Here is a 27,377-nt window from a genome sequence, read left to right as displayed (position 1 = left end):
AGATTTAATTTTCATAGTGCATATGCGATGCACTAATTAGAACGCTGAGTTGACTCCGCTGAGACCCACCGAGTATGCGATATGTGCACTTGTAAAATCTGCGGAATCGAATGTCCTGTGCTTGACTACTGATCATTGCCATGAGTACAAGAATCTGGAGAAAATTTCATTCCCTTTCAGATCTATGTCTAAAATGAGGAAGTGTCCTCTCGATTTGCGATGGCGTGTCTTCGGATCATTCTCAGGGATGTGTCACCCTTATCATACTGTGCAACTACTCTAGTGTGATGTAAGTAAAGTACTTAGCATCTTTTTAATCGAATCCCGAGCAAAAATTCTGCAACCCCTTGACTAGAAAATCTTAGCGCAAGAATCACCTTCCCTAACTTTACCCGTGGAGTTGCATTTGTAGCGTCAACGCTCTACGCTAGCGGCCTCTGAGACTGATTAAAAATAAAATTTCTGTTCCCTTTCGGTTGATTTAGCATTAACAGAAATAGGCAGTTAACTACGTTGCATGAGTGAAGCGAAAATTACGATCGTCAACAAAGAACTTCTAATCGTTAATGTCGTAAACAAATTTTTTTACTAAGAAGGTTGAATTTTCTTTATTAAATTGTTTAAATTAGATTTTAGATGTTAATCATTCTGTTTAATATAATTTTATGTAAATAGTTTTATTGTTATTGATGTTGAGAATTGTCATATTTGGTTATCGTAGTGTAGTGTAATTTCCGTATCTGTATCTATGGTAGAGTTATCTCCAAGTTTTGGCAACTTCCGGGCAGTGTCCCGCTAGAAACTTAAAAATATATATATATATATCTCAGAAAGGAACCAGCTATAACTAGTAGCCTACCTCGGGCAAACATCTACATTTTTTTAAGGAAAGGTTTGCAAGTTCAAAATCTATTTAGCACCTTGGCGATTGTAATTAGCACGACAGATAACGATTCGAACTCCTGGATATAGTATTGGAAAATTTGCCTTTGTGGAGGACTTTTTTAAAGGAACTAACCTACATTTGCGTCACATGGAGAGGAAAACTACGAAATCCTCTCAGGGTTAGTCTAGCTGCAAGGGACTCTTACCATGATCCGTCTACCACTGGGGATATATTGCGTCAGCATTGTGGTCCGTGCGTAATTCTTGTCGATCAGGAATCATTGGGATTCAAACCCGGTTCACCTCATTGGAAGGCAAAAGCTCTATCCTCTGAGCCATTGTGGCTCAACTTACAGAAATGTGAGAAAATAATGTGTGGTAATTTACTTTTAGTTATTTTCTTTCAAGTGGGCCCGGTTATATGTTATCATAGTTTCTCGCAAGCGCCAGCTTGAAAGTCGCTAAAACATGATGATTATTTTGGCAAAGACGCTAGTACTAAGATTCCCCCTCCCTCCAATTAAATTTCCCAGCTATTTGAGTTTAAATATATTTAAAAATAATATATATTAGCTCGCTTTTGATGGATACATGCTTTTTCTCTCCAAGTATGCTCCTATCAGTGTTTTTTTTTTTTTTTTTAACGTATCTCTGCCAAACTAGAGAGTGACCAAAACTTGGTGATTATTCTGTGACTGGTTTGAATATGGAAATCTTCCCCTAAATTTTGCTATCCTAAGTCTTTTTAAAAATTTGAACTGTAAAAAACTTTAAATTATGAAAAATTTTAAATTTCTAAAAGGGTTTTTAATTTACTTATCCTAAAATTTAATGATTAGGTTTGGTAACTATTCTGTTTTGAGGGTCAAAAAAAAAACCTAATTACTCCAGTACCTTTTAACACAGTGCCTAACCTATTCCTAATAGGATATCATAATTGGTTTGGCAAATTTTTATTCAACCCTCATAAATGTAGTTCCCTAAATTATACAGAACATAATTTATTGAACTGAAAAAAATATTCAACATATGTAGTGTAATCAATTAAATATGAAATATTGCAATTCTATTCTTGAGTGGTTAAAATGGAGAGCATTACTGTCACTGTGGCAGAATCACTGTGACATTTTCGCAGAACGTTACAGAGTTCTTGCAAAAAGACTTTTCTATTAAAAAAGCAAAAAATTTTGCTTTTCTTTTCTACAAAAATTTACAGGTTATGAATTTAAATCTGTATTCGCAGAACGTTACAGAGTTCTTGCAAAAAGACTTTTCTATTAAAAAAGCAAAAAATTTTGCTTTTCTTTTCTACAAAAATTTACAGGTTATGAATTTAAATCTGTATTCGCAGAACGTTACAGAGTTCTTGCAAAAAGACTTTTCTATTAAAAAAGCAAAAAATTTTGCTTTTCTTTTCTACAAAAATTTACAGGTTATGAATTTAAATCTGTATTTCCGACAGTTATTAATATTGATTTTCATGTGGATTTTAAATATCCCGAAATATTTCAAACAATATGGAAAATTCGAGTGGTGCATTTTAGTGTATACTATTTAAGGCAATGATTCTATCGAATTCACGGCAGTTATTCCTATTGATTTCTCCATAGTTTTTTAATCCGTTATTTATTATACGATATTATTTATTACAATAACCTAAACTCCAAACATAACACACATTTGAGCAGTCCGATTCGCAAGATTTCGTGGTCGATCTTTTTTTAGCAATTACTGATTCATGATTTTTAATTAGTTTTGTTACTGTGATGATTATTTACAAAATGTGAAGAAGGAAATAATTTGAGCTTTCCCCCCACCCCAAAAAAATGCAAGAATATCACCCATAATATTAGAATAAAAAATTATAACTTGTTCAATTAAAAAAAAAAAAAACATAAATTTTTTTTTGGTTTGTAAATGCAGCGCTTTTTTTTAAAAATTAGTAACATATATGTTTGTTATTATTGAAAGTATCTTGCAGAAGGATATTAGTGCTAGAGAGTTTTATCGCAGATAGCTCAAAAAAAAAAAAACTCTGCCACAGGGATCTATTTCAATATTTAAAATCAACTTATTTATAACTAAATCGTTTCCAAAATGAAAAGCCATATGACTGAAAAATTCTCAAAATTGGTGATTCAAATGGACTATAGGTGGCGTAGAGCAGAGCCTTATACCTTGGAGAGTCATATAAGAAGGTAGTACTTCCTTTACAAGAGAGGGAAAGGGGAGGGTTTAAGACTTGCAACCCATCTTCTCCCCAGATGGCATATTTGAGCGTTGCGATCGCAAATAAAGAAATAGCTTAATATTTGTTGTTTCTTTATTGCAAGGTTATCCCACACGACTAAAATGCAACTATTTTCGGCATGAGCCGACTGTGGAAACTTTTTTTGCCTGAGAAGGTTACAAAAACAGCTATTTTCAGGAAAAGAAGGCTATTGGAAGACTTTTCTGTACTTCTAGCAATGTTTTTAGTATAAATTGAGTTCGGAACAATTTTCAGGAAAAGGAGATTTTTCTGTGCTCCTAGCAATGTTTTATTTAGCATAAATGGAGGTGAAAACCTGAGGCCCACAGAAGCTTGTGAATACATGGAAAAAAAATTTTTTCTTAAAATTTTTTTTTTTCCATGGCAAATTTGAGTTATCACTTTTTAATTTGTTCAATTTGCACAGATTCCATTGTAAGTATATTTCGTTTCTTGATCGAAAAGGCAATCTAGAATGGTGACCTTTTCAACAGTTATTGCTACACAAATCCTCATGATTTAAAAAAACCAATTTTTAATACAATATTACGATGTGTGGATTTAAAAGGGAAAATTTTTAAGAACAAGTATGTTTTTGAATAAATTTTAGTAATTAAAAGTTTATATTTTTCTGCAAATATACTAATTGTTTTGATCTAAAAATTTAGTGCTACTTCTAGAACACTAACATTTATATAAAAATTATTATATTTGCCACCAACTTGACTAATGGATCATGGTATATGACAATTAAGTCATTTAATAATATTTTTGATGAATTTTTGTTCTTATTTAGGCAACTATTTTCATGCTACTAAAAGCAACTATTTTGTTCATTTTTTTCTGTGGCAACCCAGCTTTATTTTGATGTGAGTAAAATAGAATGTTAGACTATATTTGAGGGTGTCCCTTGATTTTCACCAAGTTGTGATAGCGATTGATCGCCAAGATGCTTGATGTTGTCTTATTTATGGGAACGTCTATAGTTATTTCTGGAAACTCAATCGTGATTCTGATTGGCTTAGATTTTAGCATTATTTTTTAATGTTCAATGGTGCATGTAATTTCAGAGGTCTGCTAGTTCCACGTTGGATGTCGGCTGGTAAGGTTAATTTTGGTCCTAGTCTGGTTATTAATTTTGCTTATATTGTGTTCATTGCAATTTTATTAAGTTTTGACCATTGTTTTATTGAAATTTTCCTACATTTTATTGAGATTTCATTATGTTTGGCTGCCATTACTATTTGCACGATGTTCCGCGCGAACAGGAATGGCGCCCAACAAAAATCGCCAAAGGGGCATCCTCAAATATATTTTTACCAAAAAAAAAAAAATGACTTGCTAGTCAATTATTGTAATTGAATTATTATTTTCTATTTACGTGATGCAAAATTAATTGCAGCAGCCTATGAATGAGAGTGACGGAGAGTCAGCTACTGAGAGCACAAAACTGATGACTTCCTTTTTGAACAGCCAGTATTCCAAGACTGATAGTAGTCTCCAGTCCATTTTAGCACAAAACGATAAAATGCCGCAGTCCGCTTCAGATCCTTCTATTCCTAGACGAACTGAAATGTACTCACCGGTAAGAAATGTATGTTCAAAGTAGTTTTTTTTTTTCATTAATCAGTTGCATAGCTGCAAACTCTACTGGATTTTACCACTTGCTCCTGGTTTACTGGTTTAATCGAATTACGTTTTTGTTATATTATAGAATATTCCCTAAAATAAGGTTTCCCCAAAAAATCACTATTGAAATACAATTTCTCACAGTTTATTGCTTGTTGGAACATTTAAATTCATGTTACATATTGAAGCGAGCTTCATTTACACTATTCAAATTAAAGCTTTTCTTTCTTTTTTAAAATTTTCAGTTTATTTTTATTGGAACTCTCTTTTTAAATGAATTAAAATATCTTTCAGGGGTCTGTCTAGGTTTTTTTGAGAGGTACCTATTTTGTGAAAATTAAAAGTTATATTAAAAAATTAACACCAAAATATGATTAAATAAGAAAATATTTTCAAAAATTTTCTCTGCAAATAAAAATCATTTACGACTGGTAAGTTTCAATATGTTTTTCCCCATATATTCAAAAATAATTTTGTTATTATAAAATTTTGGGTTTAAAATCTTATCCAAATTTAAAAATTTTACCCGTAATTAAATTTCAACTGGAATTTAATAAGAACATGCATTTAAGGGTACTAGCGCTAAAAGTTATTTCCATTATGAGAGCATTTTCGACTAGGTCATACAGAAACAAAATTTTAAGAGGCGGGGGGAGGGAGAATCTTAGAACTTACATTTTAAAAAGTATTTTGTGAAACTACTGTTTTTCCTAAAGTTGAATTTGTGAAAGTACTGCTAAACTCTACTGCATTTTCCAGTAGTCTAGACTTAATAATCTGTCTAGACTTTGTAGAAGTCCTTATTTTCTAAAAAATCTTCTTTCAATTTTTTAAGTCTATTATTATCGTAATTTCCACCTCTTTCTCATAAGGTTTGTTTTCACGAATGTGTAAAAATAAGGTTCTGTTTTAATTTAAAAAGTACACACACACAAACCTTGTCTTTCAAAGAGATGCAGTTCTAAAATTAAGAACTAAAGCCGTCATCGTTCTCGAACACTTCAAAAATGTCTTCTTTTGAAAAACATTTTTTAACTGAAAAAATCTTCTGAAGGATCTTTCTGAAAAATTCTCGAATTTGTGAAGAGTATATTTCAACCATGAAAAGAATTGTGAAGTTACCATTTTAACGATTAAGAAAAATTTGTTATAAGAAAAGATTAAGAAAAATTTGTTATACCTAATCCTAAAATCTGCCTAATGTAATGCAATGTGAAGTTTCGTTAGTTTCCAGGGATTTTCTTTAAATCCTGCATTTGTGCCGTACTGAATGGAGTTATCAGAGTCTCATGTAAAGTTGTAAAATTTTTACTCATTTGAGTCAAAACTGCTTCATTGACTAACTATGAAAATGACATAAAACTGATGTATGGAATTGATGTATCAGTACTAAACAGGAACCATTGCTGCCAACTCTACTGGATTTTGCCAGTTTCTCCTGGGCTACTGGTTTTATAAAAAGTCTCCTGGTTTTTGTACATTTTAGAAAATTCCCTTAAAATTGAGTAAGTTTCCTTAAAAAATCCCTATTGAAATAAAACTTCTGCGCAGATTATTGCTTGTTTGAATATTTAAATAGGTGTTACTAATACCTAATGTAGCGAGCCTCATTTATAAAAATCAGTTGACTATCTTTGATGAATTAAATGCCTATTACTATTCAAAATTACGAGTGTATATACAGGGGTCTATCCCGGGAAATTAACTACCGTTTAGCGGTACCTTCACAAATTCAACTGAAAAAAAAAAGCGGTAGTTTCACAAAATACTTTTTAAAAAAGCAAGTTCTAAGATTGTCTGCCTCTTAAAAGTTCGTTTTTGTATCTCCATAAAAAGCTATAAATCCGAGAGTTTTTAATGAAACAATAAGATTCTCTCTCTATAACCTATACAGAAAGTCAAAATTCGAACCTAATTCTAAGCATTCGAACATTATCTTTAACATTATTGTAAATTTCTTCTAAATGACCTTTATTTTTTTATGAATTTTTTTCCCTATGAAACTTTTATCTGTATGACCTAGTCGAAAATATTCTCATAATGAAAATAACTTTTAGTTCTACTACTGTTAAATGCAAGTTGAAATTTAACTATGGACTATAGATTTTTAAATTTGGATACAATTTTAGCTCGAAATTTTACAGTAGCAAAATTATTTTTTAATATATGGGAGAAAATATATAGAAATTTGCCAGTCATAAATGATTTTCATTTGTAGTGACAATTTTTGAAAATAATTTCTTATTTTACCATATTTTGGTGTTGGTTTTTTAATGTAACCTTCACAAATATTCACAAATTTTGTATTTTCACAAATTTTGTGTAAATTTTCACAAAATAGGTACCTCTTAAAAAAACCTAGACAGACTCCTGATATAATTCATAGCATTTCAAGCTCATTTAATGTTAATCATAAGTGAAAAAATTGCAGTTATTCTATTTTGATGATTATAAAAATCCCTAAAATTCCCTAGGTGTAAAATATTTAGTACATTATGCAACACTAACTGATTAGGATTATCAGCAGCAATGGTGGATATTAAAAGTGTATTCATGGCAACCTCCTCAGAAGGTTAAAAAAAAAAGAAAATTATGTTTCGAAAAAGACCCTTTTCTTAATTTAATTGGCTGTTAAATGTTTTAATTCTAGAAATTTTTAACCCCTTTTGGTGTCAATGCTTTATTGCAGTTTTTGATGCCAGGAGTGTTATTATATTGATAATTATTATTTTTAGGAACCTAATGGGCCAGCAGATATTGAAGTGAATTTTCAAGATGGAGATATGAATTGTCCACTATCAAGTTCTCCTCCTTGTGAAGGAAACGCTGGAGAAATACCCTCATCAAGATTTAACAGGTTAGCTTTCATAATTCTTCATGACTTATTGATATTAACAGAGTATGGCAGATCATGTGAAAAACATGCAAGGCTAAAAAAATATTTTCAGGGTATCTGCGTACCTGGAAAGTAATTTAAAATCATGGAAAGTCATGAATTTTGGTATTGAACAAAATTTGTCATGAAATGTCATGATTTTAACTATTTTTTTAAAAAACTCTTGGAAAGTCATGGATTGAGGTCGCTGAAAAATCTAATTTTTAAAATAGAATTTACAACCCCTCCCCCCAATTTCATGGTGTTCTGAATATCTGAATTTGTAACAAAATCTCCACTCAGTCATATTTTATTAAAATATAAAATGTTTTTATCATGTTTTTTAAATTTATCGTTGTGTTTTTTGTCAGAGAAAATAGTAACTTCGTTAGATCATGAAAAATTCTTGGAATTAGTTGCGAAAAGTCATAGATTTGAAATTCTAAAATGTCGCAGATACCTTGCATGTGAGAGGTATAAATGTGTTAAAAAATTTTTGCTGCTGAAATTTATGCACTATCCTCTTGTAAGCAGCATTAGTAGGAAACATATTAAAATTTATTTTTATTTTTTGTGTAGCATCATAGCATACTTGCATATGATAGCAGAAAGTTAAATTAAAGGAACTTGTTATATTCTGAATGCTACAAGTGTAATTATGTTGTATGGCATGCTTTATCAGGCTTATTTGTAAAGATAACTTGGAACTAATAACCCCCTTGAAGACTTACAATGAATATTCACCCCTAACGCCGCCTGTGATTAGCATCATGCGGCTGGTGAACTATTCACATGATTTAAGAATCATACATTACGAATCATATTCTGCTGATTCAAAAATACCATTGTGATTTGTGTTTACGCGATTTAAAAACCCTGCACATGATTTGTATTCACACATTTTACATATCATCATCACACATTTTTACATGCATCATGATTCATATTCACACTATTTAAAAATAGCACACCATGGTCAGTATTCACACTATTTAAAAATCATGCTTCGTGTTTCATATCCATACTATTTAAAAGTGATAAAATGAAGACTAAGTTATCTGAGCTGATAAAGACTGAAAATAATTTTATTAGAGCAGAAAATGGTGCCCATTGTTTTCTGGGAAAGGTTAATAAAAGATTGAAACTAGCCATTTCGAAGACTAGAAGGACATTAAAGTTGCTCAAATGATGGTTTAATGCTGCGAATAAAAGTATAATTATTGCTTAAAAAATATTGCAACTATTCACCATAATTAGCTAAGATAAATATGATTTATTTAAGTTTCTATGTTCAAATGTAATTTTTGTAGTAATAAATGTATTTAGAGTGAGATAGTTTATCACATTTTAATTATGCATTTCTTTCCCTCTTATTTATCAAACTATTCTCTTTTTCAAGCAAATGTTTAATTTTCATGTTGGATAGTATTGATATATTTTGTATCATGTTAATATTATATTTATTTTTAATTTTTATTAACTTGATTTTTTTGTCAGAATGGTGTAAATATATTTTTAGTTACGTACAGAGTAAGTAAATGACTCAAAATCAATGTTCTTAAATTTGGAAAATAAATTTATCTTTTTGGACAATCTGCCTTGATTTAGGAGTTCTTTATGTTTTTTTTATATTTTTTTAAAAATATAAGTTTAGGTGTTTGTGTATACGCTCGTGATATCCTTATTTAGAAAAAGGTTTTTTACTACTGAGATAACAATGTGCGTTCTTAAAAAGTTCTTAAAGGTGCTTTGTTCAATTTTCATTTTTCATAAAGCCCTTAAATGTGCTTTTTTTAATTGGGTGTTTTTAAAAAGTGCTTTATTTTCTGAGATTCTTGCACTCGCATGTGCAACTCTGCTGCGTTTTGCAAGATGTTTTCAATTTCAGGCTTCACTTTCCTCCCTCGGGTATCTATCCGAAAAATCTCAATCTTTATATTATGGCTAATATAATTGAGAAAAGACTTCTTTGTTAGAAACTAGCGATTTTATCGTGATCATCTAAAATCTTTGAGAATTATTTTGCATATTGCTAATGTGCTTAAAAATATTTTTTGAGTGCTTGAAAAGTACTTAAAATTTGTTATTTTTTGTTGAAAGATTTGGCTACACACCCTGGATAAAAAAAAAAAATTATAAATATATTGTAGTAAAGTATATATATGTATGCCTAGCTGAACCGTTTTAAGAGATGCCACTGTCACATTCTGATTTCTAACAATGTCATTTGAAAATGTATTTCTAGATCTAATCTTCAGTCTTGGGAAGATGAAGAAGAAGAAGAATTGAAGTATGGTGCCAAACATGTCATTAAACTTTTCATTCCTGTTTCCCTCTGCATGTTGGTTGTTGTGGCTACAACTAGCTCTATTACTTTCTATACCCACACAAATACTTACTTGTAAGTATCTCCAACATATCTCCAAATGGTTATTGGACAAGTCCTATACCCAGAATTTTGATAAGGAATAAAAATTGCATTTCTAACCATTGTTATACATATTTATATTTGATACATAGCTGGCAATTTTACTGGATTTTGCCAGTTTCTTTCTCCTGTCTACTGGTTTAATTAAAATTCTCTTGGTTTTTGTACGTTTAAAAAAAATCCCCATTGAAGTTTTCTAAAAAGAATTCTTATTGAAAGGAATTTTTGTACAGATTATTGCTTGCTTGCTTGAATATTTAAATAAGTATTACAAATACTATAATGAAACAAATCCCATTTATAGAAATAAGATCCAAAAAAGTTTTTTTCTATCCATGTTGGCAGCTATGTTGATATATATTTTTTTCATTAAACATTTATGAGCTGAAAACTTATTAACTAAAAACAAATAATAAAATCTAAAAGAAATTTTTTTTATAGTTATTAAGATTCAAAAGTTCATTAAACAAAGATTGAAATTGCTTATAAAATATTATATAATAGCAGTTTTTTTCCATTAATAAGTAAATATTGTATTATGAAATATATATAAACAGGGGTCTGTCCAGGAAAAATTTACAACCGTTTAACGGTATTTTCACAAATTCAACTTAAGGAAAAATGGTAGTTTCACAAAATACTTTTAAAAAAGCACATTCTAAAATTCTCCCTCCCCCTGCCTTTTAAAATTTTGTCGTATCCCTGGAAAAACAGTAAACCCGGAGTTAATGACACATTTCAATTTGCAATGGAACCCACCTGTGGTTTCCTATTATGTTGAAGTGGAAGAATTTGCTTCCTCCATGGGTTGTAAGAAAACTGCTTTTCCTCCCCATGCCTGGCTGAAAGCATGCCGGAATACCATAAATTAATTTTAAATATTATTCTAAATTTTTTCTGATTGACCTTAATTATTTTTAATAAAATTTTTTTTTCTGTGAGACCCAATCAAAAATGTTCTCATAAGGAAGATAACTTTCAGCGCTATTACTGTTAAATGTTTCTATTAAATTCAAGATGAAATTTAATTATTTTCAATGATTTTTATGGCTTTTTAAATTTGGGTTCAATTTTAAGCCCAAAATTTTACTATAGCAAAATTGTTTTTGAACATATGGGGAAAATATGTATAGAAATTTACCAGTCATAAATTATTTTTATTTGTAGTGAAAATTTTTGAAAATATATTCTTATTTTACCATATTTTGATTGTTAACATAACTTTTAATTTTTGTTGATTTGTTAACATAACTTTTAATTTTCACAAATTATGTCTGAATTTTTCTCAAAATAGGTACCTCTTAAGAAAACCTAGACAGACCCCTGATATATATATATATATACATAAACAATTGTTTTTGTTTTGTTTCTTGTTCAGAAATGAACTCAATCCAAAAGAGAAAAAGAACCTTTAATCTACTTTTTTTCCTTTGTAATGGCTTTTGTAATCCGTTTTTAAAGTTATGTACTTTAAATTGTATTAAAGGAGTACATGGTGCTTGAAATTCAAGTGATCTGCTTGTTTTTCGAGACTACTAAAATACGAACCAGATCACAAAATAATAATAATCATAATCCTCAGTAATCTGCATAGCTAAAAAGACTTATGTTGGCAATCAGGCACATAGGCAAAAAAAAAAAAAGAATAATAATAATAATCCTTGTAAGTAGTAAAAATATAAAATATTTGATGAACTAAATAGTTATGAGCTGATAGTTATGAAAATATAAAAATCAGACTTTATTATCACCCTTGTTGATTTAAAGTTTTCAAGTTTTATCATTTGTAAAGATTAGTTTAATTGTTTATTTTTAAATTTGCTTTAACCCTTGTATTAGACTGATTGATGCATTTTTAATGGAAAAAATTTGATCAAAAAGACATACTTAAATATTAAAAGTTTAGTAGACCATATTACCATTGGCTTCAAGTTTCCTGTTCTAAAAGACCGGAATTTTTCTTATTTATTGTTTTTAGAATTATTTAACATTGATATCAGACCTTTTTTTTTTGTTCCGTAAGGAAATTGTGTTTACATTTTCATTAATATGTCTGTCTTGTTATAAAAATGTGAGGACCTTTTTTTTTTATGAAGCAGAGATGATTGTGCTCCAGAAAAAATCTGAATTTCCTGATTTTTTTGCTCACCGCAATCTGGAAATCCAAGGTCCAGAAGTTTCAAGAAATTATCGATTATTATATTTAATTAAAAATATTAGAACTAGAATTTATACTTGGGATCTCTTTCATTTGTAAATATTTTTTTCCAGCAGAATAATAAATGTGATTAAAGATAAAAGTAAACCTAAAATAATCATTAAATTATATATCAATAAATTATATGCAGCATTATAAATTATGCTGCATATAATTTATTTAGAATTTAAAGTTGCGAAAATATTAATGATTCAAATTGATAAAGACATTAATTTTTTGAAATGCATCATTAATGATTTTACCCAAGAAATTTCCAAGATTTTTCTGAATCTTTTCTGAATGAAAATTTTAATTACTATTTTTAAGTAATTATTTTTCACAGATAATGAAAAAATTCTTCTGATTGTTTATCTAGAGTTTATACACCTTTTACGGATCAGACTGTAGACACGCCTACTAAAGTTTGGCAATCTTTTGCAAATGCATTCATTCTGATGGGAGTGATTGTATGCATGACGATTCTGTTGATTCTTCTCTACAAATTCCGGTGGTACAAGGTAAATAATAAATTTTTATTCAAACATATTTTTTTGCATATAATTTTTACATAATTTACGCTTTTGAAAAATAAAAAAAATTCAGAATTATTCTTTATCTTATGATGATTTTATTCAGCATTTTAATTAATTATTACTACCTATAAAATATCTTATTAAATCAGATACGAAAAAAAATATGTATATACTCTGAAATATATATTAACTGTTCAATGAGCACAAAAAAAAAAACTATCACTCTCTATAACTTTCGTTCTAATGATCGGATTTTCACGTTCTGAGTGTCAATCTTAATGTTGAATTCACTCCAACTGAAACCAGTATTGAATTTTATAACGTTTAAGCAGTAGCCTTGTATTTGGTAATATTTTAAAGAAAATTTTTTGTAATTTATGAATTAAGTTATTTTTAGGAGTTATGCATGATTATAGTAAAATTTATCGTAAATAAAAGACATTTGTGTTTTTGACTTATTCTGTCAAAAAATTGTCTATTTTAAAGTAGAATAAGTCATTAAAAATATTACGATTTTACATATTGTTTGATTTATATTGTAAAATAAATTATTCCTTAGTCTAATTATGCAGTGATTTCTTTCAAAAAAAATTTTTTCTTATTATTTTCAGTCAAAAATTATCTTATATACATTTGTCCCCTCTATTACAAGTATACTTTTAAGTTTATTTTATTCATTACACAAAAAAATCTTTTAATTTAATGACTAGTTTTTACAATTGAGTCTATTAGTAAATCATGTTATGTTATATTTTCATTTCATATGTTATATTATATTTCCTGACCACAAAATTATTTGGTTTTAAAACAGCTGACTATTTACTAAGTATACTATTTTTTTGAAAATAAATTATTGATCGTCTTTTTTATCGTTTTGTATTTTATTGAGTAAAGCAAAGTAAATGCGTATATGAGCTCAGCAAAAAATACAATAAATTACTTTGTTTTTTGTATGAATAAAAAATTATAGACATACATTTTATTTTTATATCCTTCGTTGAACAGTCGACCCAGTTATTTTGGGTTTACGGCTACTGATGTTCAAATCCGTAACCTTGTAATTTTGAACCAATCCAGAAGACAAGAGAACTCCTGAATCAGTACCCCCAGAAGTATAGATTTGTGGGATAGGGAACATGGAGGACTTTGCGACTCAACAGATTTAACGTGCATATGTCATTGTTTACTATACGGGGAGTCTTCCGCCTATGGGAATTAAAATCACGAACTCTTGGACATGGTCCCAGTGCCTTACCAACCAGGTTATCCCGGTCCATGGACATATAGTATTAATTATTTATTATATACATTATTAAATATTTATTGTATACATTATTAAATATTTATTGCATACATTATTAAATATTTATTATATACATTAAAAAAATTATTTATTTTGACATGCAAACTTATTCTCGCCTGCTGTTGCCCTTTTAAAAAGGATAGTGTCAAAAAAATTTTATTAGAAAGTTGTTAATACTATTTCTCAACTTTTACACTTTTTTAAAAAAAAATTTAATATCTTGTTTGGTATTGAAAATTTTAGATTTCTTTTTTAATATAAAAATCCTGTCTTTAATTTCATTTTATAAACTGTTAAAACTTTTATCTGTCTTCTTCAGGTGATCCACGGCTGGCTAATTCTATCTTCTCTGATGCTATTGTTCCTATTTGCTTACATTTATCTTGGGTAAGTTCTTTTTTTTTATGTATAGTTATCTTTATGATTAAGTTATATCTTACGTGGAAACTATACAGCCAGAGAAACTTTTCATGACAAATTCTGCTTCACCTCCATTCGTATTTTAAAATTTACAGTTCGTAAAAAAGGGAATTCAGGTAAACCTAGAGTAAACCGTGAATTTTCAGACAAATTATTGCAGGATTCTTTCTCCACTCTTTCTTTATCCTGCCCTAATTTGTTTACATTTTGATATTTTGAAGGGAAAAAAAGAAGAAAAATTAGCATTGAAAACTTCATCTTTTATTTTAAACTTACTTGAACTCACTTTTTCTATATACTTTGATTATTTATGTTAACCCACTGGCGGTTAAGGAAATTGGCAAAATTAGGAGAATATTTCTCCCTACGTGGAAAAACCGGTTTTACTATGCAGAGGAGACTGCAGGTTAAAATGCAACTTTTTACTATCAGAACTTTCAGTGGGTTAATGAAAAAGAAATTTACATGAAAAATTTTCTTCATTATATAGAGTCTTCTTAATTTGTGAGTACAGTATTTGAATATTTTTCTGTTAATTAATTAACAAACCTGGAAAAATGTAAATTTCAAAGCTATTTTTTAAAAATTATTATAATTATTTTTTTAAGTCATGCTATGTTATAGGAATTTCTTCCCACCAAGTTGTTAATTTTCCAATGCATGTATCATGAGGTGGTTTAAATTGTTACAACATTTATAGGTTACAAAAAAGTTTGGCTCTTGACTTTTTAAAATTTATTTACTTTAATGCTTGAATAATTTTTTTTCTTCCTTTTTTAAAGAATTTCTTTCTTTTTTTAAGTAGTGCTTTTTTTACTATGTTAATGAAACAGAAACTGACATGAAAAATTTCTCCCACTATATAGTGTCTTCTTAATTTGTGAGTACAGTATTTGAATATTTTTCTGTTAATTAATTAGCAAACCTGAAAAAATTTAACTTTCAAAACTTTTTTTTGAAACTTTTTTAAAGATTATTATTTTTTTAAGTCATGCATATTATATGAATTCCTTCTCACCAAGTTGTTAATTTTGTAACACATATGTCTTGAGGTTGTTACAAATGATACAACAGTTATAGGGTACAAAAAAGCTTGGCTTGAAACTTTTTATTATTATCTATTTTAATACTTTAATTTTTTTTTACTTTTTAAAGGGATTTCTTTTTTAAGTGGTGCTTTTTTACTAAAATTCATTCTTACATAAAATTGTTTATTTTCTTACTCATGAGGTTGTTTAGTTGATTCAACAGTTATTGGCTAGGAAAAAGTTAGGCTTGAAACTTCTTAGAATTTATTTACTTTAATGTTTGAATAATTTTTTTAATATGCAAAACATTACATTAATGATGATTTTGATATTTTTTTTTTGTATTAAAGGTAAGAGTTTTTAATTTAGGTTTGTAGGGGTTTAAGTTAGTTTTTTGTTTAAAATTATTAAAAATGTAAAGAATTAAACAACTCAAAAATTTTATTAGTATCTTTATAAATAAGTGGATATATCATAATATTTTAAAGCACCATCAAATGGTATTTTAATTATTTAGTATTGATACTGGTGCTTGAATTTTGTTTTTTAATTTTTTTTTTCTTTTTGAGATTTTATTTGTGTTTATTGCTGACCTGTTTCATTTTCATGTTTTCTTTATCGATGCTTATTATTAATATTAATTGATTATTTTTTCTCAGACATTAAATATGAGTCCAATTCTTATAAATCTATTTAAGCTTATATCTCTCTCTTAAAAAACAAAAACTGAAATTTATGAAATTAATTTTTGAAGTTGCACGCTTTGTTTATGCTGGTGATAAAAAATGAAGTTACACAACATATTATTCATAGTTTAAAAGTGAATGTTTTTCTGGAATTATAATTTTATATTATTTATTATTTTAATGTATCTTTTATAAACTTGTGTATTTGGATATTATAACTTTGAAAGTAATTCATATTCAAACTCATTTTAAGCATCTTCAATTACAATGAATCTATAGTTTTCATTATTAAAAGTTAATCTCTAGTAAAAATAAATATAAATCTATTTCATTTATTGGTTTCTATTTTAAATATTATGAAAGAGGCTTTCCAACAGAGTTTTCATTATTTAAAGAAAAAGAAAATTTATTTAATTTTTCAATAATAAGCATTTTAAAAATTATTTCTCGATGAAAGTTTTGCATATACTTAATATTTTTCAAGTAATAATGAAGCAATGTGTTGCTCTTACAAAAGTGTGTTCTGTTATAAAAGTTATTTGTGTTGCCTCTTAAAGATTTTCCTTGTGTGTTTATAGTCAATAAGCAAAGGTTATTTTGATTTGTGCCCCCCCCCCCCAAAAAAAAAATGGTCGGAGCCAATTTAAGTTACTTAAAACTGTCTTGTATCTATCCGATTGATATATAATAGGTAATTATCTCTGAAAACCAATTAAATTATAAATAGTGACCAACAAGTTAAATGATTTACATTAGTATTTACTTATGGTCAGTCTTTTTAGCCATGTAGTAGCTTTAAAAGGCAATCCAATCAATGTAAAACTTCTATCATTAGAAAAATAGCCATTTTCACCTGTTACATTAGGAAGACTTTGTTTAACTTAAATCGTTCAGTTAAAAATATTGTTTGAAAGATCAGGCTAAATTAGATAAGAGGGGAAAAAAACCAATATGTACCAATTTCAACATGCCCCTAAAAATTATGAAATAAATAATACATAACTTCTGACTATACTGTATATTCTTGAAAATTACTGGCTTTGGACAATTTCTTCTGGTTTAATCAAAAAATTTCCTAGTTTTTGAATATTATAAATTTCTTAAAAATTAGAAATTATTGCTATTACAAATTATTAATTGAAAAGTGTATTATTTCTGCATGTAAGTGTTGCATATGCCAATTATTTTTCAAGTAATAATAAAGCAATATGTTCCTCTTATGAAAGATTGTTATGTTATAAAAGTTATGTTTACCTCTATTGCCTCTTAAAGATTTTTCTAGTGTGTTTATAGCAGATATACAAAAGGTGTTTTGATTTGTGGATCCCCCCCCAAAAAAAGAAATTTATTTTGGGAGCCAATTTAAGTTACTTAAAGCTGTAATAATAAAAATGCAAGTTGTATTTATATTCTATTCATCTATTCAAAATTACATGCATGACTTATACATGCATAACTAATTTCTTTTAAAGATATTGAGATATTCTTTTGGGTGCAGATATTGAAAATAAATAAAAGTATTTAATGTGAATAAATATAAACTGTACAAGAATCACAAAGAAATTTATCATGGCACATTTATAAAAAATGAGAAAAATATGAAGGAGAAAAACTAGAATATTTAAAAAAATAATAATAATAATTTTCCTTAAAAGTTTATTTTTACTAATTTTGTTTAAGTTTTTACATTGATGGTTTTTATTGAGTGACTTAGTGTTTACTTACAGTTATGGTTTTATTAAGTTTCGAAAATTGTAAAATTTTTATTTACTTAATTTCCTTTTTAATTGTACAAATTTTTATCGAAATCACAAAAATTTATTTCAAAAACTTAAACAAAACTTGCAAAGGGCAATCAAGTCTGGGCTTTTTAAACAATAAGTAAGCAAAAGAACAAGGTGACCAATAAACAACAAAGTAACTCTGATGCAGCAATGTTTTTTTCTAAAGAAGGAAAAAAAAAAGAGAATCTTTATTATTATTTTAGCTTTTTTACTTCATATACACATTGTATTTTAATTGCTTATTTTTGCCCACCACAACCTTCCTTATAGCCCAGAGTATATAGGTTGTGCATCATTTGTTTATGTCCTGTGTTAGTCTTTTCAATTAGGTAGCATAGCATTTTTGAAAAGTACTTAAAGGTGCTTATATGTAAGTTTTTTAAAAGCCCTTAAAGAGGCTTCTTTCATTTGTGGTTTGTAAAAAGTGCTTAATTTTCTATCTTTTAAAAAGAGATTTGTTTTTCTTTGCCTTGTCAATTGTCATTCTAAATTACAAAAAAAGGCATGATCTTCACAATTTTTTCTGCTATATTTATCAGAAACTAGTTATTTTATCATGATTATGTAAAGTTTTTGAAAAACTTTTTGAATTTTATTGATTTTGTGCTTATAAATTAAGAACTTTAAATGATAGAAAATAAAAAATTTTATTCCTGCACATTTTTTTTTGGAAAGTGATTAAAAATAATTTTTAAATACTTAAAAGATGCTTATTTTTTCTCGAAAAATCTGACTACTCACCCTGTCAATCTATTTTTTATTTTATTTCAGTGAGGTGTTAAGGGCGTATAACATTCCAATGGATTACATTACTGTTGCCATAATTATGTACAATTTTGGTGTTGTTGGAATGATTTGCATACACTGGAAGGGACCCCTGCTTCTGCAACAGGCCTATCTCATCCTTGTTTCTGCTTTGATGGCTTTAGTTTTCATTAAATATTTACCTAATTGGACTGCATGGGTTGTACTCGGAGTGATATCGATATGGGGTAAGTTTAAGAAAAAGAAGAAGAAAAATATTATAGCATACCTGCCAAGGCTCCTATTTTTTAACAAAGACTCCTGTATTTTAGGACTATTTTCTGTTTACCGGTATGTTCTCAATGTTCTCCGTTTTTGTCAAAGAAATTAAAAAAATAAATTGGGCAATTAAATAACCGCTCATGGCAAAAATACTTTTCTTATTCCTCAGCAGATGGTGCTATTGACAGTACTACAGTATGTTGAGTGTTTATAGTTTAAGTAATTATAAATAATGGTTTAAAAATGTTCTATAGATTAAGATTTATATACATATTTTTTACTTCGCTTTATGTAGGCGCTTATATTATTTCCAACTTTGACTGCCTCTTTTTGACTTACTTGATTGTGCATGACGTATCAAAACCTTACATGTAGCCCACTAGTAAAATCTCCAAAATTTTATTTCTCCAATGTTGGCAGGTATGTAATAGGCATCTTGGAATTAATGCATAAAAAAAGGATTTTCTTATATTAAACAGTTGGAAGTGCGGTTGCAATTTAGAACATTGAACTTTACGTTGCATTCTGTTTTGCTGCTCAAAAGCTATTTAACTATTATGAAAGCATGTAGAAATATGTACAGGGAGTAGAATGTAATAAAGAAAGGTTAATGTTCAATAATTAATTTTGGAATTATTAACTGTATTGAAAAATGCCATGCGGGCCATTCTACAGATCGCTGAAATGTAACTTTGATTTTGGTATGATTATGTTAAATGGTTTTGTGACCAATGGCATGATGGTTACAATGTGGTCATGATTGGGTACAAACTGCTATTACTTACTTGCTGATACCATTGATCCAGAGCTAGGTGGGCTTCAAGTCTCTAAAACCTCGTAGTTGGCACTGCTGATGAGGTTAATTACAGAAAATGACATTAGGTAATGGGACTTTACTGGCACATATGCACTATTTTTATTAAAATATTTAGTAGGTAACCATTTTGCTTGAATGTTGCTAATTTTGTTTTGATATTATGTATGTTTTTGTCTGTTTTTTTATGGGGGGGGGGTCATAAAATAGCATACTTCATCATAATTGTGATATTATACATCGTTTGTATTGCAGTTTTTTTAAAAATTAGTTAATTAATTTTTTGTTAAAAAAGTAACTGAAGCAAGTAAATAGAGCTGTAAAAATCTTTAAATACTAATAATTAGTCTTCTGGATTCAATGATAATACTTGGATTTAATTTAATAATTTGGATACTAATAATAAATTTTAGTCTTTTGGATCAGTAACTAAATTTTCTTATTCTGTACCTTTGAGCTATCATTTTTTTTTGGCAACATTCTATAGCACAAATTTTAAATCTTGCATGAATTTGTGAACAACTTTTACACATACATATAGTTATGCTTTTTCTTTCTTTCTTTTTTTTTAAGAAAAGAAAAGTGTTTAGTTTTTTAAAATTTGTACTATACTGTTTTCTACTAATGTACCTTTATTTATATAATTATTTTTCTTATTGCAGATTTAATTGCAGTTTTGTGTCCCAAAGGACCCTTAAGAATTTTGGTTGAAACTGCACAAGAAAGAAATGAACCCATTTTTCCTGCACTGATATATTCTTGTAAATATGTATTTAATTATTTTTTTTGTAATAGAGGATGTTTCAGCACATAGTTTACAAACTTGGCAGTGTTAACATTATAAAGATTGCGAATTGTATTGCAATCTGAGTTGGAACTTTTATTTATGTTTTGCACTTTGAGTAATCATTGCCAGTAATTGCAATAAAATAGCTTACCTTCCAACTTGTACGAAATCTCTATAGTCTTAAAAAATATTTTTCCTAGTGGTAGCAAAGGATGTGTTAATAAATTAGATTTAAAAGAATTTTGTCTAACACTAGAGATAAAAATTTATACACATATATAAAAAGTCAAATTTACAAATTATTTGGCATTTGAGTTCTAATAAAAATTCTTTAAAATGCTACTTCTTGAAAATGTCTGCTTTTGTTTACTATTCCTGGAAAAAAATATTTCCTCAAAACCTAAAATGTTGGAGGGTGTAAAATAGTCCCATGTATAGTCAGTTTATGTAGTTTAATTATTAGGTGATGATTTAATTTAAATTTTAATTTAATTATTAATAATTTAATTTCAATTAATTAAACTTTTAATTTACCATGTTGATTGTTAAATTGTGATAAAACAGTGAAATCTGCACCTATTTGAATTTAATTTCTTATAATTACTAAAGAATTTAGTATTAATATAAAATTTAAATAATTTAAATAAAAAAGAATTATGATTTAAATATGCATGAACAAGTTTCTAACAGGGAGGTGCTTTTAATAACATTTCCCTTCCAAGTTTGTAACTGTTGTACTAAATCACTGTGTGTATATTTTCCCAAGATCTCTACAGAAAGTGGCATGTTTGTTTTATAAAATGTAACTGTCAATCCTACATTGGAATGATAGTGGTTCATGATCGTTCCAACATTGGATTTCTAAGACACTATGATTGAAATTCGTGATGGTTCAACATTAACAAACCATCAAAACAAGTTGCTATTCTTATGTTGGACCATCATAAATGAGTCCGAATTCCTACATTGAGGTGATGGTTACTTATGTTGGTCGCCATCAAGAAATATAATGATTTATGATGGAATTATCGATAGTTACCATCAAGATTACGTCGGACCAACAATGGAAAACCATCAGAAATTTGGACTTGGGTGAAAGAATGGTGTCAGGACTATTATAAATCTTCCTTATGTCACTACATCTTATTCTTAAAGTCTTCACAAATGACATTGATTGAACTTCAACATTTGCTTGTGTGAACAAAGTTTGTACGATCGCTGAATCTAAATCTGCCTTCACCTGTTGACAAGCTGGTAGAAATTACATCAAGATTGTTAAAAACAAAATAATAGTGCTAGTACAAAAAATAAATAATGGTGAAGTGAAAAATAGAGTTATGATTGGTTTCAGGAAAAATTAGTCGTTCAATAGTTGGTGTAAAAAAATATACAAGCAGGGCCCAACTTTGCCTAATTGTTTTCCTGGGCAAAAACTTCTTTGGGGCCTTCCTCTGCTTTACTACTTCAGTAATGAAGAACCGAACTTTATGGAGGTATTTAAATTTTTCACCTCATTATGGATATATAACAAGAAAATTGACTAGAACCTTAAATAGCTATAAAGTCCCCCTTTTGTCAGATGAAGTATCATTCTGTTTATTTTATTGGTTTTCTGACAATTTTATGTTCATCATGCCGAATGCAGTTTTCTGATTGTTTACTTTGTCACCTATCTGCAAAAAATTCATATCCTTGCTGACATTAAGGCGGAAGTGAGGTAAATTTGCGCAATCACGATGGCTCAATCAAGCCAATCAGAAATCAGTATTTTTGTAAACATATTGCAGTATGTAAAAATGCAGACTTCCTTTTTGTCATTAGCTAAATTTGACCTTCGTCGTTCCGAAAGTTTAGCTGAATTCTGCCCTAGAAAGCCATGGCTTTACGAAATATGGATTTTTTGTGTTCATGTGATAGATTACTTAAGAAGCTAAAATAAAACTCACGGATTTTGAACTGTACTAATATTCTGTTTTAAAAAAGTTTGTTTCAGAAGGAAACGTAAAATAAACTCTCTATTTGATTTTGACCCCCTTCTGATGTAGGGCCCAGGAGCAACTGCCCTGTATACTCCTGTCTTAGTCTATCTCTCTATACAAGGTTCCAAAACAATGTGTTATTTTCATATTGTTTTCTAAATGAAAGACATAAAATAATAAAAAAATAACCAAAGGATTGATTTAATCTATAGGCTATTATCAAGGAAAGATAAATTTTGCTGACAGTAAACTATAAATTTCTAAAAGTTCAGTAAACAATTCTAGACAGTATTATTTAGTCATAAAATAAGTTCAGTCTTGAAATTTTTTTAGAGTGGTCGCATCTATAAAAAAATGTTAGTTGCTGTTTTTTGTTAACAAAGGCTTTGCAAATGAAAGCAAACGTTTTCATAAAATGTTATTCCACATTCTTCCAAAAATGTATACTGAATATATAAATTACAACTTTGAAAATAGCAAATAAAAGAATTTACTTACCATGTTTCAGATCTATTGAAAACGTATGTTTAAGTATTTTAACTTTATACAAATAGTTTTAGACATGGTTTCAAACAAATATAACTATATACCTTAGAGCATTTGTTAGGATATTTAAAAAAACTCATAAGTATAAAATATATTATATTTTCTTTTTACTGTTAATTATTATTTTTGTGTCCTTTTTTGACATTTGGGTTATGAATTAGATTTTAATTAATAATCATTTTATGAATTTTTTTATTATTTAATAATTTTTTTTCTTCTAATTTTTACAGCTGCTATGGCTTGGATCGTCAATATGAGTGACACAGATCGCTCTAACCAAGGCAAAAATCATTCTAGCAATCATGTTAATTCATCAGGTGATTATCATAATTTATTATAATATTGCTTTTCAGTTCTGTTTTCACATTTTACTTATTGCATTGTATTCGGGAGAAAACTGTTGCAAATTAATCTGAGCAGATGTTTTTAGCCGATTAATTTATTTTAAAATTTGAGGTTTTGATGAACATATAAAATATGTTAGATTCAGGAAATAAATCTTTGTTACTGTTATCTTACTTAGTCCCTGGGTTGGCATTTGATCCGGAAGAAACTTATTTCTTCCGAAACACTGGACAAAGCTTTAAAAAAAATAATAATAACAGAAGGAACTGGAAAAATGTAAGAATCCTTATAAAATAGGGGGAAAAACAAAGCAATGAGTATTATAAAAATAGCTTAGATTTATTAAGCAAATTAAATTCAATATTGTACCAGAAAGTAAAAAAATTTTTTACATTAACTATAAAGAAATTTATTTATATTTTATATAGAATTTTAAAAATCCACATATGTTATTCTACAGTTGGTTTTAGTATTTATACTTAGTATTTGATTATTAAAATTAGTTTATTTGCAATTGTGATTTAAATGTGTTTTTTTTTTCTTTCAAAGTGTATATGTTTAGCATGGGATTTGAATATGATATTTTAACAGTTCTTAATATAATTATGAAATTAGGCTTTACTTTACTCATTAATGTAAAATATTGAAAAACTGTACTTATTTTAATTTCTTAAAAAATTATTTAAATTTATCTTTTTCAATTTTTTTTCTTATTTAAATAAATTTTGTATTAAATAGCTTGAAAATCAATACTATTATTTAAACAACACTGCAGTTATGTACCAAAGAAATTGTTCTAATGTTAGATATTACTTTTTGAAAAAGAGTTTATTCCATTTCTTTCACTTGGGTTGGAAAAAGTTAATTTTTTTCTCGGGGTGGTTTTTTCCTCTCGAGAAGAAACTTATCGTCCTTGCTTATTCCCACAGTTTTTTGTATTAATGAAAGAAAATGGATCTTGTGTATATAATCTAAGTACATAAGTGATAGATATATAATAGGTAATTATTTCTGAAAACCAATTAAATAGTGACCAATAAGTTGAATAATTGAATTTAGTGTTTACTTATAGTCAGTCTTTATAATCATGTAGTAGCTTTAAAAAGCAATCCAATCAATATTAAACTTCTATCATAAGAAAAATAGCCATTTTCACTTGTTACATTAGGAAGACTTTGTTTAGGTTTAATTGTTCAGTTAAAAATATTGTTTGAAAAATCAGGCTAAATTAGATAGGAAGGAAAAAACCCAATACATGCCGATTTCAACATGCACCAAAAAGTTGTAAAGTAAAAAATACATATTTTTTTACTATACTGTATTTTCTTGAAGATTACTGGCTTTGGAAAATTATTTGTGGTTCAATCAAAAAATTTCCTAATTTTTGGATATTTTAAATAGTTTCATAAATATTAGAAATCTCCTGGAAAAAATAGCTATTATAATGGCTCTTTTTCTTAGTTGGTGTGATTTATTTAAATTAGTATGAGTGATTAAATCAGCCTTGTTTTTGCAAATAAATTTGAAGATTTTCTTAATATTTTAGAGTGTTTGTTTTCCACTATTAAAATAATACATTATAATTATCTATTACTATTACAAATTGTTAATTGCAAAATGTTACAGACATAATTTTATTTTATATTCAAAGTCATTTATAAATGGAAATATTGCTTTTAGTTTAAATTTTTAGTTATTAGTATATTATAATTTTTATATGTTTTTGATTATAAATCAGGGTTGGGTTTTGGGGTCAAAAACTAGTCTTGGTCAAAACTAGAACTTGGAAGACTCATCCGAAATGCAAAAAGAACTTGCAAGTGACTCAGCAAGTGATTTCACATTGGAAATTATCCAAAAACAACAAAGTTGGGTTCCATGCAAACTGAAGCCAAGAGACATTGAACGTCGATTTTGCATGAAAATTGATTCTGCTATTTAGAAACACTTTAATGGGAAGTCCTACCCCACCCACCATATTTGCCAGACCTTTCCCCTTCAGATTATCACCTACTCCAGTCGATGGCACATGGTCTGTCTGTTCTTCAAACAATTTACATTGTTTGAAGAAACCAAGGAATAGGTCGATTCGGGGTTATTCCCTAAATATGAAGAGTTCTTCCGACGTGGTATCCGAATGCTCCCATGGGGAAAAGTATTGTCTAGTAATGGAGAATACTTTGAATAAAAGATAATGTATCCTTTTTTCGCAATAAACTACTTATTTTTGATAGAAAACTGCAGAAACTTATTTGTACACTCGATATAATATTAAAATTTAGAATAAGATGACCGTTTTTCCATTTTTATTTTCTACAATTAAATAATTATAATTTGAATTTTACATAATTTTATTTCTCTATAATATTTTATACACCAAATATAGGTTTTTGATATTAATTGCCAAATTAAAGAGAGTAATGTCAAAATAATTCAAGAACATAATTGATTAATCACTTGCAATTTAATATGTGTGTTTATTTATTAATACTTCATATTTATAATAGCAAATAATTATCATTACACAAAGATTTTTGGGTTTTCCACAATTATTAAATACTATATCAAAAAGGGGGTTTTGATATGACAGTTCAAACCACGTAAAACCATCAATTGTCAAAACCTTGCCAACCCATTTAAATATCTCTGTAATCCCTTGTGTTTCTTTAAAATATTTTAGACATTGAAATTCATAGCATTTGATTTTGTTTTTTATTGGCCTATAAAATTAGTGGTAATCTTTAAGAGAACGTCATACCATGGAAGAAAATTTTCATCGCAAATTATCTTTTTCCTTCATTACATAATTTAAACTAGAAAAAGTGAGTTGAGACAAACCTAAAGTAAGGCATGAGGATTCAAATACTGAAAAAAAATTTTTTTAATACATTACAGAAAATGAATTTTGAAATGCTAACTTAGAATTACGCAATAGATAAGTTTTCTTCCAATAATTTGTTTGCATTTTAATATTTTCAATTATTTTTTTTCAGCAATTGAAGCTTCATAATTTATTCTAGGGTTGCCTCAACTTACTTTTCTTTCCTTTTAAATTTTAATTTGGTAATGAAGGATAAAGAGCGACAAAAATTGGTATGGTGTCCTCTTAAGGGGGAAAAAAACATTCTAATAAATTATTTTCAAAATCAGGCTTAGCTTTTCACGCAGAGTTTGACATCTACTTACACATTAAATGTATTATTTTTCCCAGATCTGACATATTCAAAAGCAGATTCTTTAATTTTAATTAACAATGCTAATAATGTTCTAAAAATTAAATTTATTTTTTTGGTCTTCTAAAAATTATGTTTAATGTAAATTTCAAATACTTGATATTGTCATTCAATTGAAATTTCTGGAAGTTTCCATCATAGCTAATTTTATAGTTGTAAGAAGTTTAAAGTTATATCATGTAAATTTAAATCAACTTAATTCTTTTCTCCTTTTCTTTTATCTTTTTGTCTGGTCTTTTATCCACTGTCCTGGTAAAAAACTATTTTTATTGTCAAAAATGTGCTTACTTTAAACCTTATGACTAGACTAGCCAAATGAGGTTCAAAGTAAGTAAATTTGACATCTATCTTTATTATTTCTTGTAAAATGCTGCAACATTGTTTAATGTGTTAGATTAATTAAACTTAGAATATTATTTAGTACAAACTGCTTAGTTTAATTTTTAAAAAAAAATTCTTTCAAGATATTTATTTATTTTTTAAAATGAAACTTTCTGCATTAATCTAGTTTTGTTCTTAATCGCAAGTAAGATGTATGGTGACTAACTACCTTACTGGTAGAACTTTATCCTTAAACAAAGTTTTAGTGCAAAATATCGCTCTTTTAGTAATTGTTGTATATTCTAAA

The 27,377-nt window shown here is 27.9% G+C and overlaps 1 protein-coding gene across 8 annotated transcripts in view; it reads left to right on the top strand.

Moving 5' to 3' along the window:
* The first annotated feature begins 394 nt into the window (after positions 1 to 394).
* Positions 395 to 27,377, top strand: part of Psn (presenilin) — a 36,089-nt gene continuing 9,106 nt past the window's right edge. Inside the window, exons 1-9 of one of the 8 annotated variants that reach the window (XM_087164786.1) lie at positions 395 to 596; positions 4,539 to 4,721; positions 7,501 to 7,622; positions 9,886 to 10,041; positions 12,642 to 12,783; positions 14,421 to 14,488; positions 18,791 to 19,011; positions 20,522 to 20,620; positions 23,402 to 23,488. In XM_087164786.1, coding sequence (XP_087020912.1) covers positions 4,545 to 4,721; positions 7,501 to 7,622; positions 9,886 to 10,041; positions 12,642 to 12,783; positions 14,421 to 14,488; positions 18,791 to 19,011; positions 20,522 to 20,620; positions 23,402 to 23,488 — 1,072 coding nt within the window. In that variant the 5' untranslated portion in view covers positions 395 to 596; positions 4,539 to 4,544. Of the gene's footprint in view, positions 1,264 to 4,538; positions 4,731 to 7,500; positions 7,623 to 9,885; positions 10,042 to 12,641; positions 12,784 to 14,420; positions 14,489 to 18,790; positions 19,012 to 20,521; positions 20,621 to 23,401; positions 23,489 to 27,377 lie in introns of all 8 variants that reach the window. The other 7 variants (XM_087164782.1, XM_087164787.1, XM_087164783.1 and 4 more) reach the window with 7 other exon arrangements.

This window comes from Parasteatoda tepidariorum, chromosome 5 (genome assembly GCF_982258835.1).
Source record: "Parasteatoda tepidariorum strain Cologne lab strain chromosome 5, Ptep-v5.0, whole genome shotgun sequence".
Lineage (NCBI taxonomy): Eukaryota > Metazoa > Arthropoda > Arachnida > Araneae > Theridiidae > Parasteatoda > Parasteatoda tepidariorum.
This window is presented reverse-complemented; position numbering and strand designations above follow the sequence as displayed.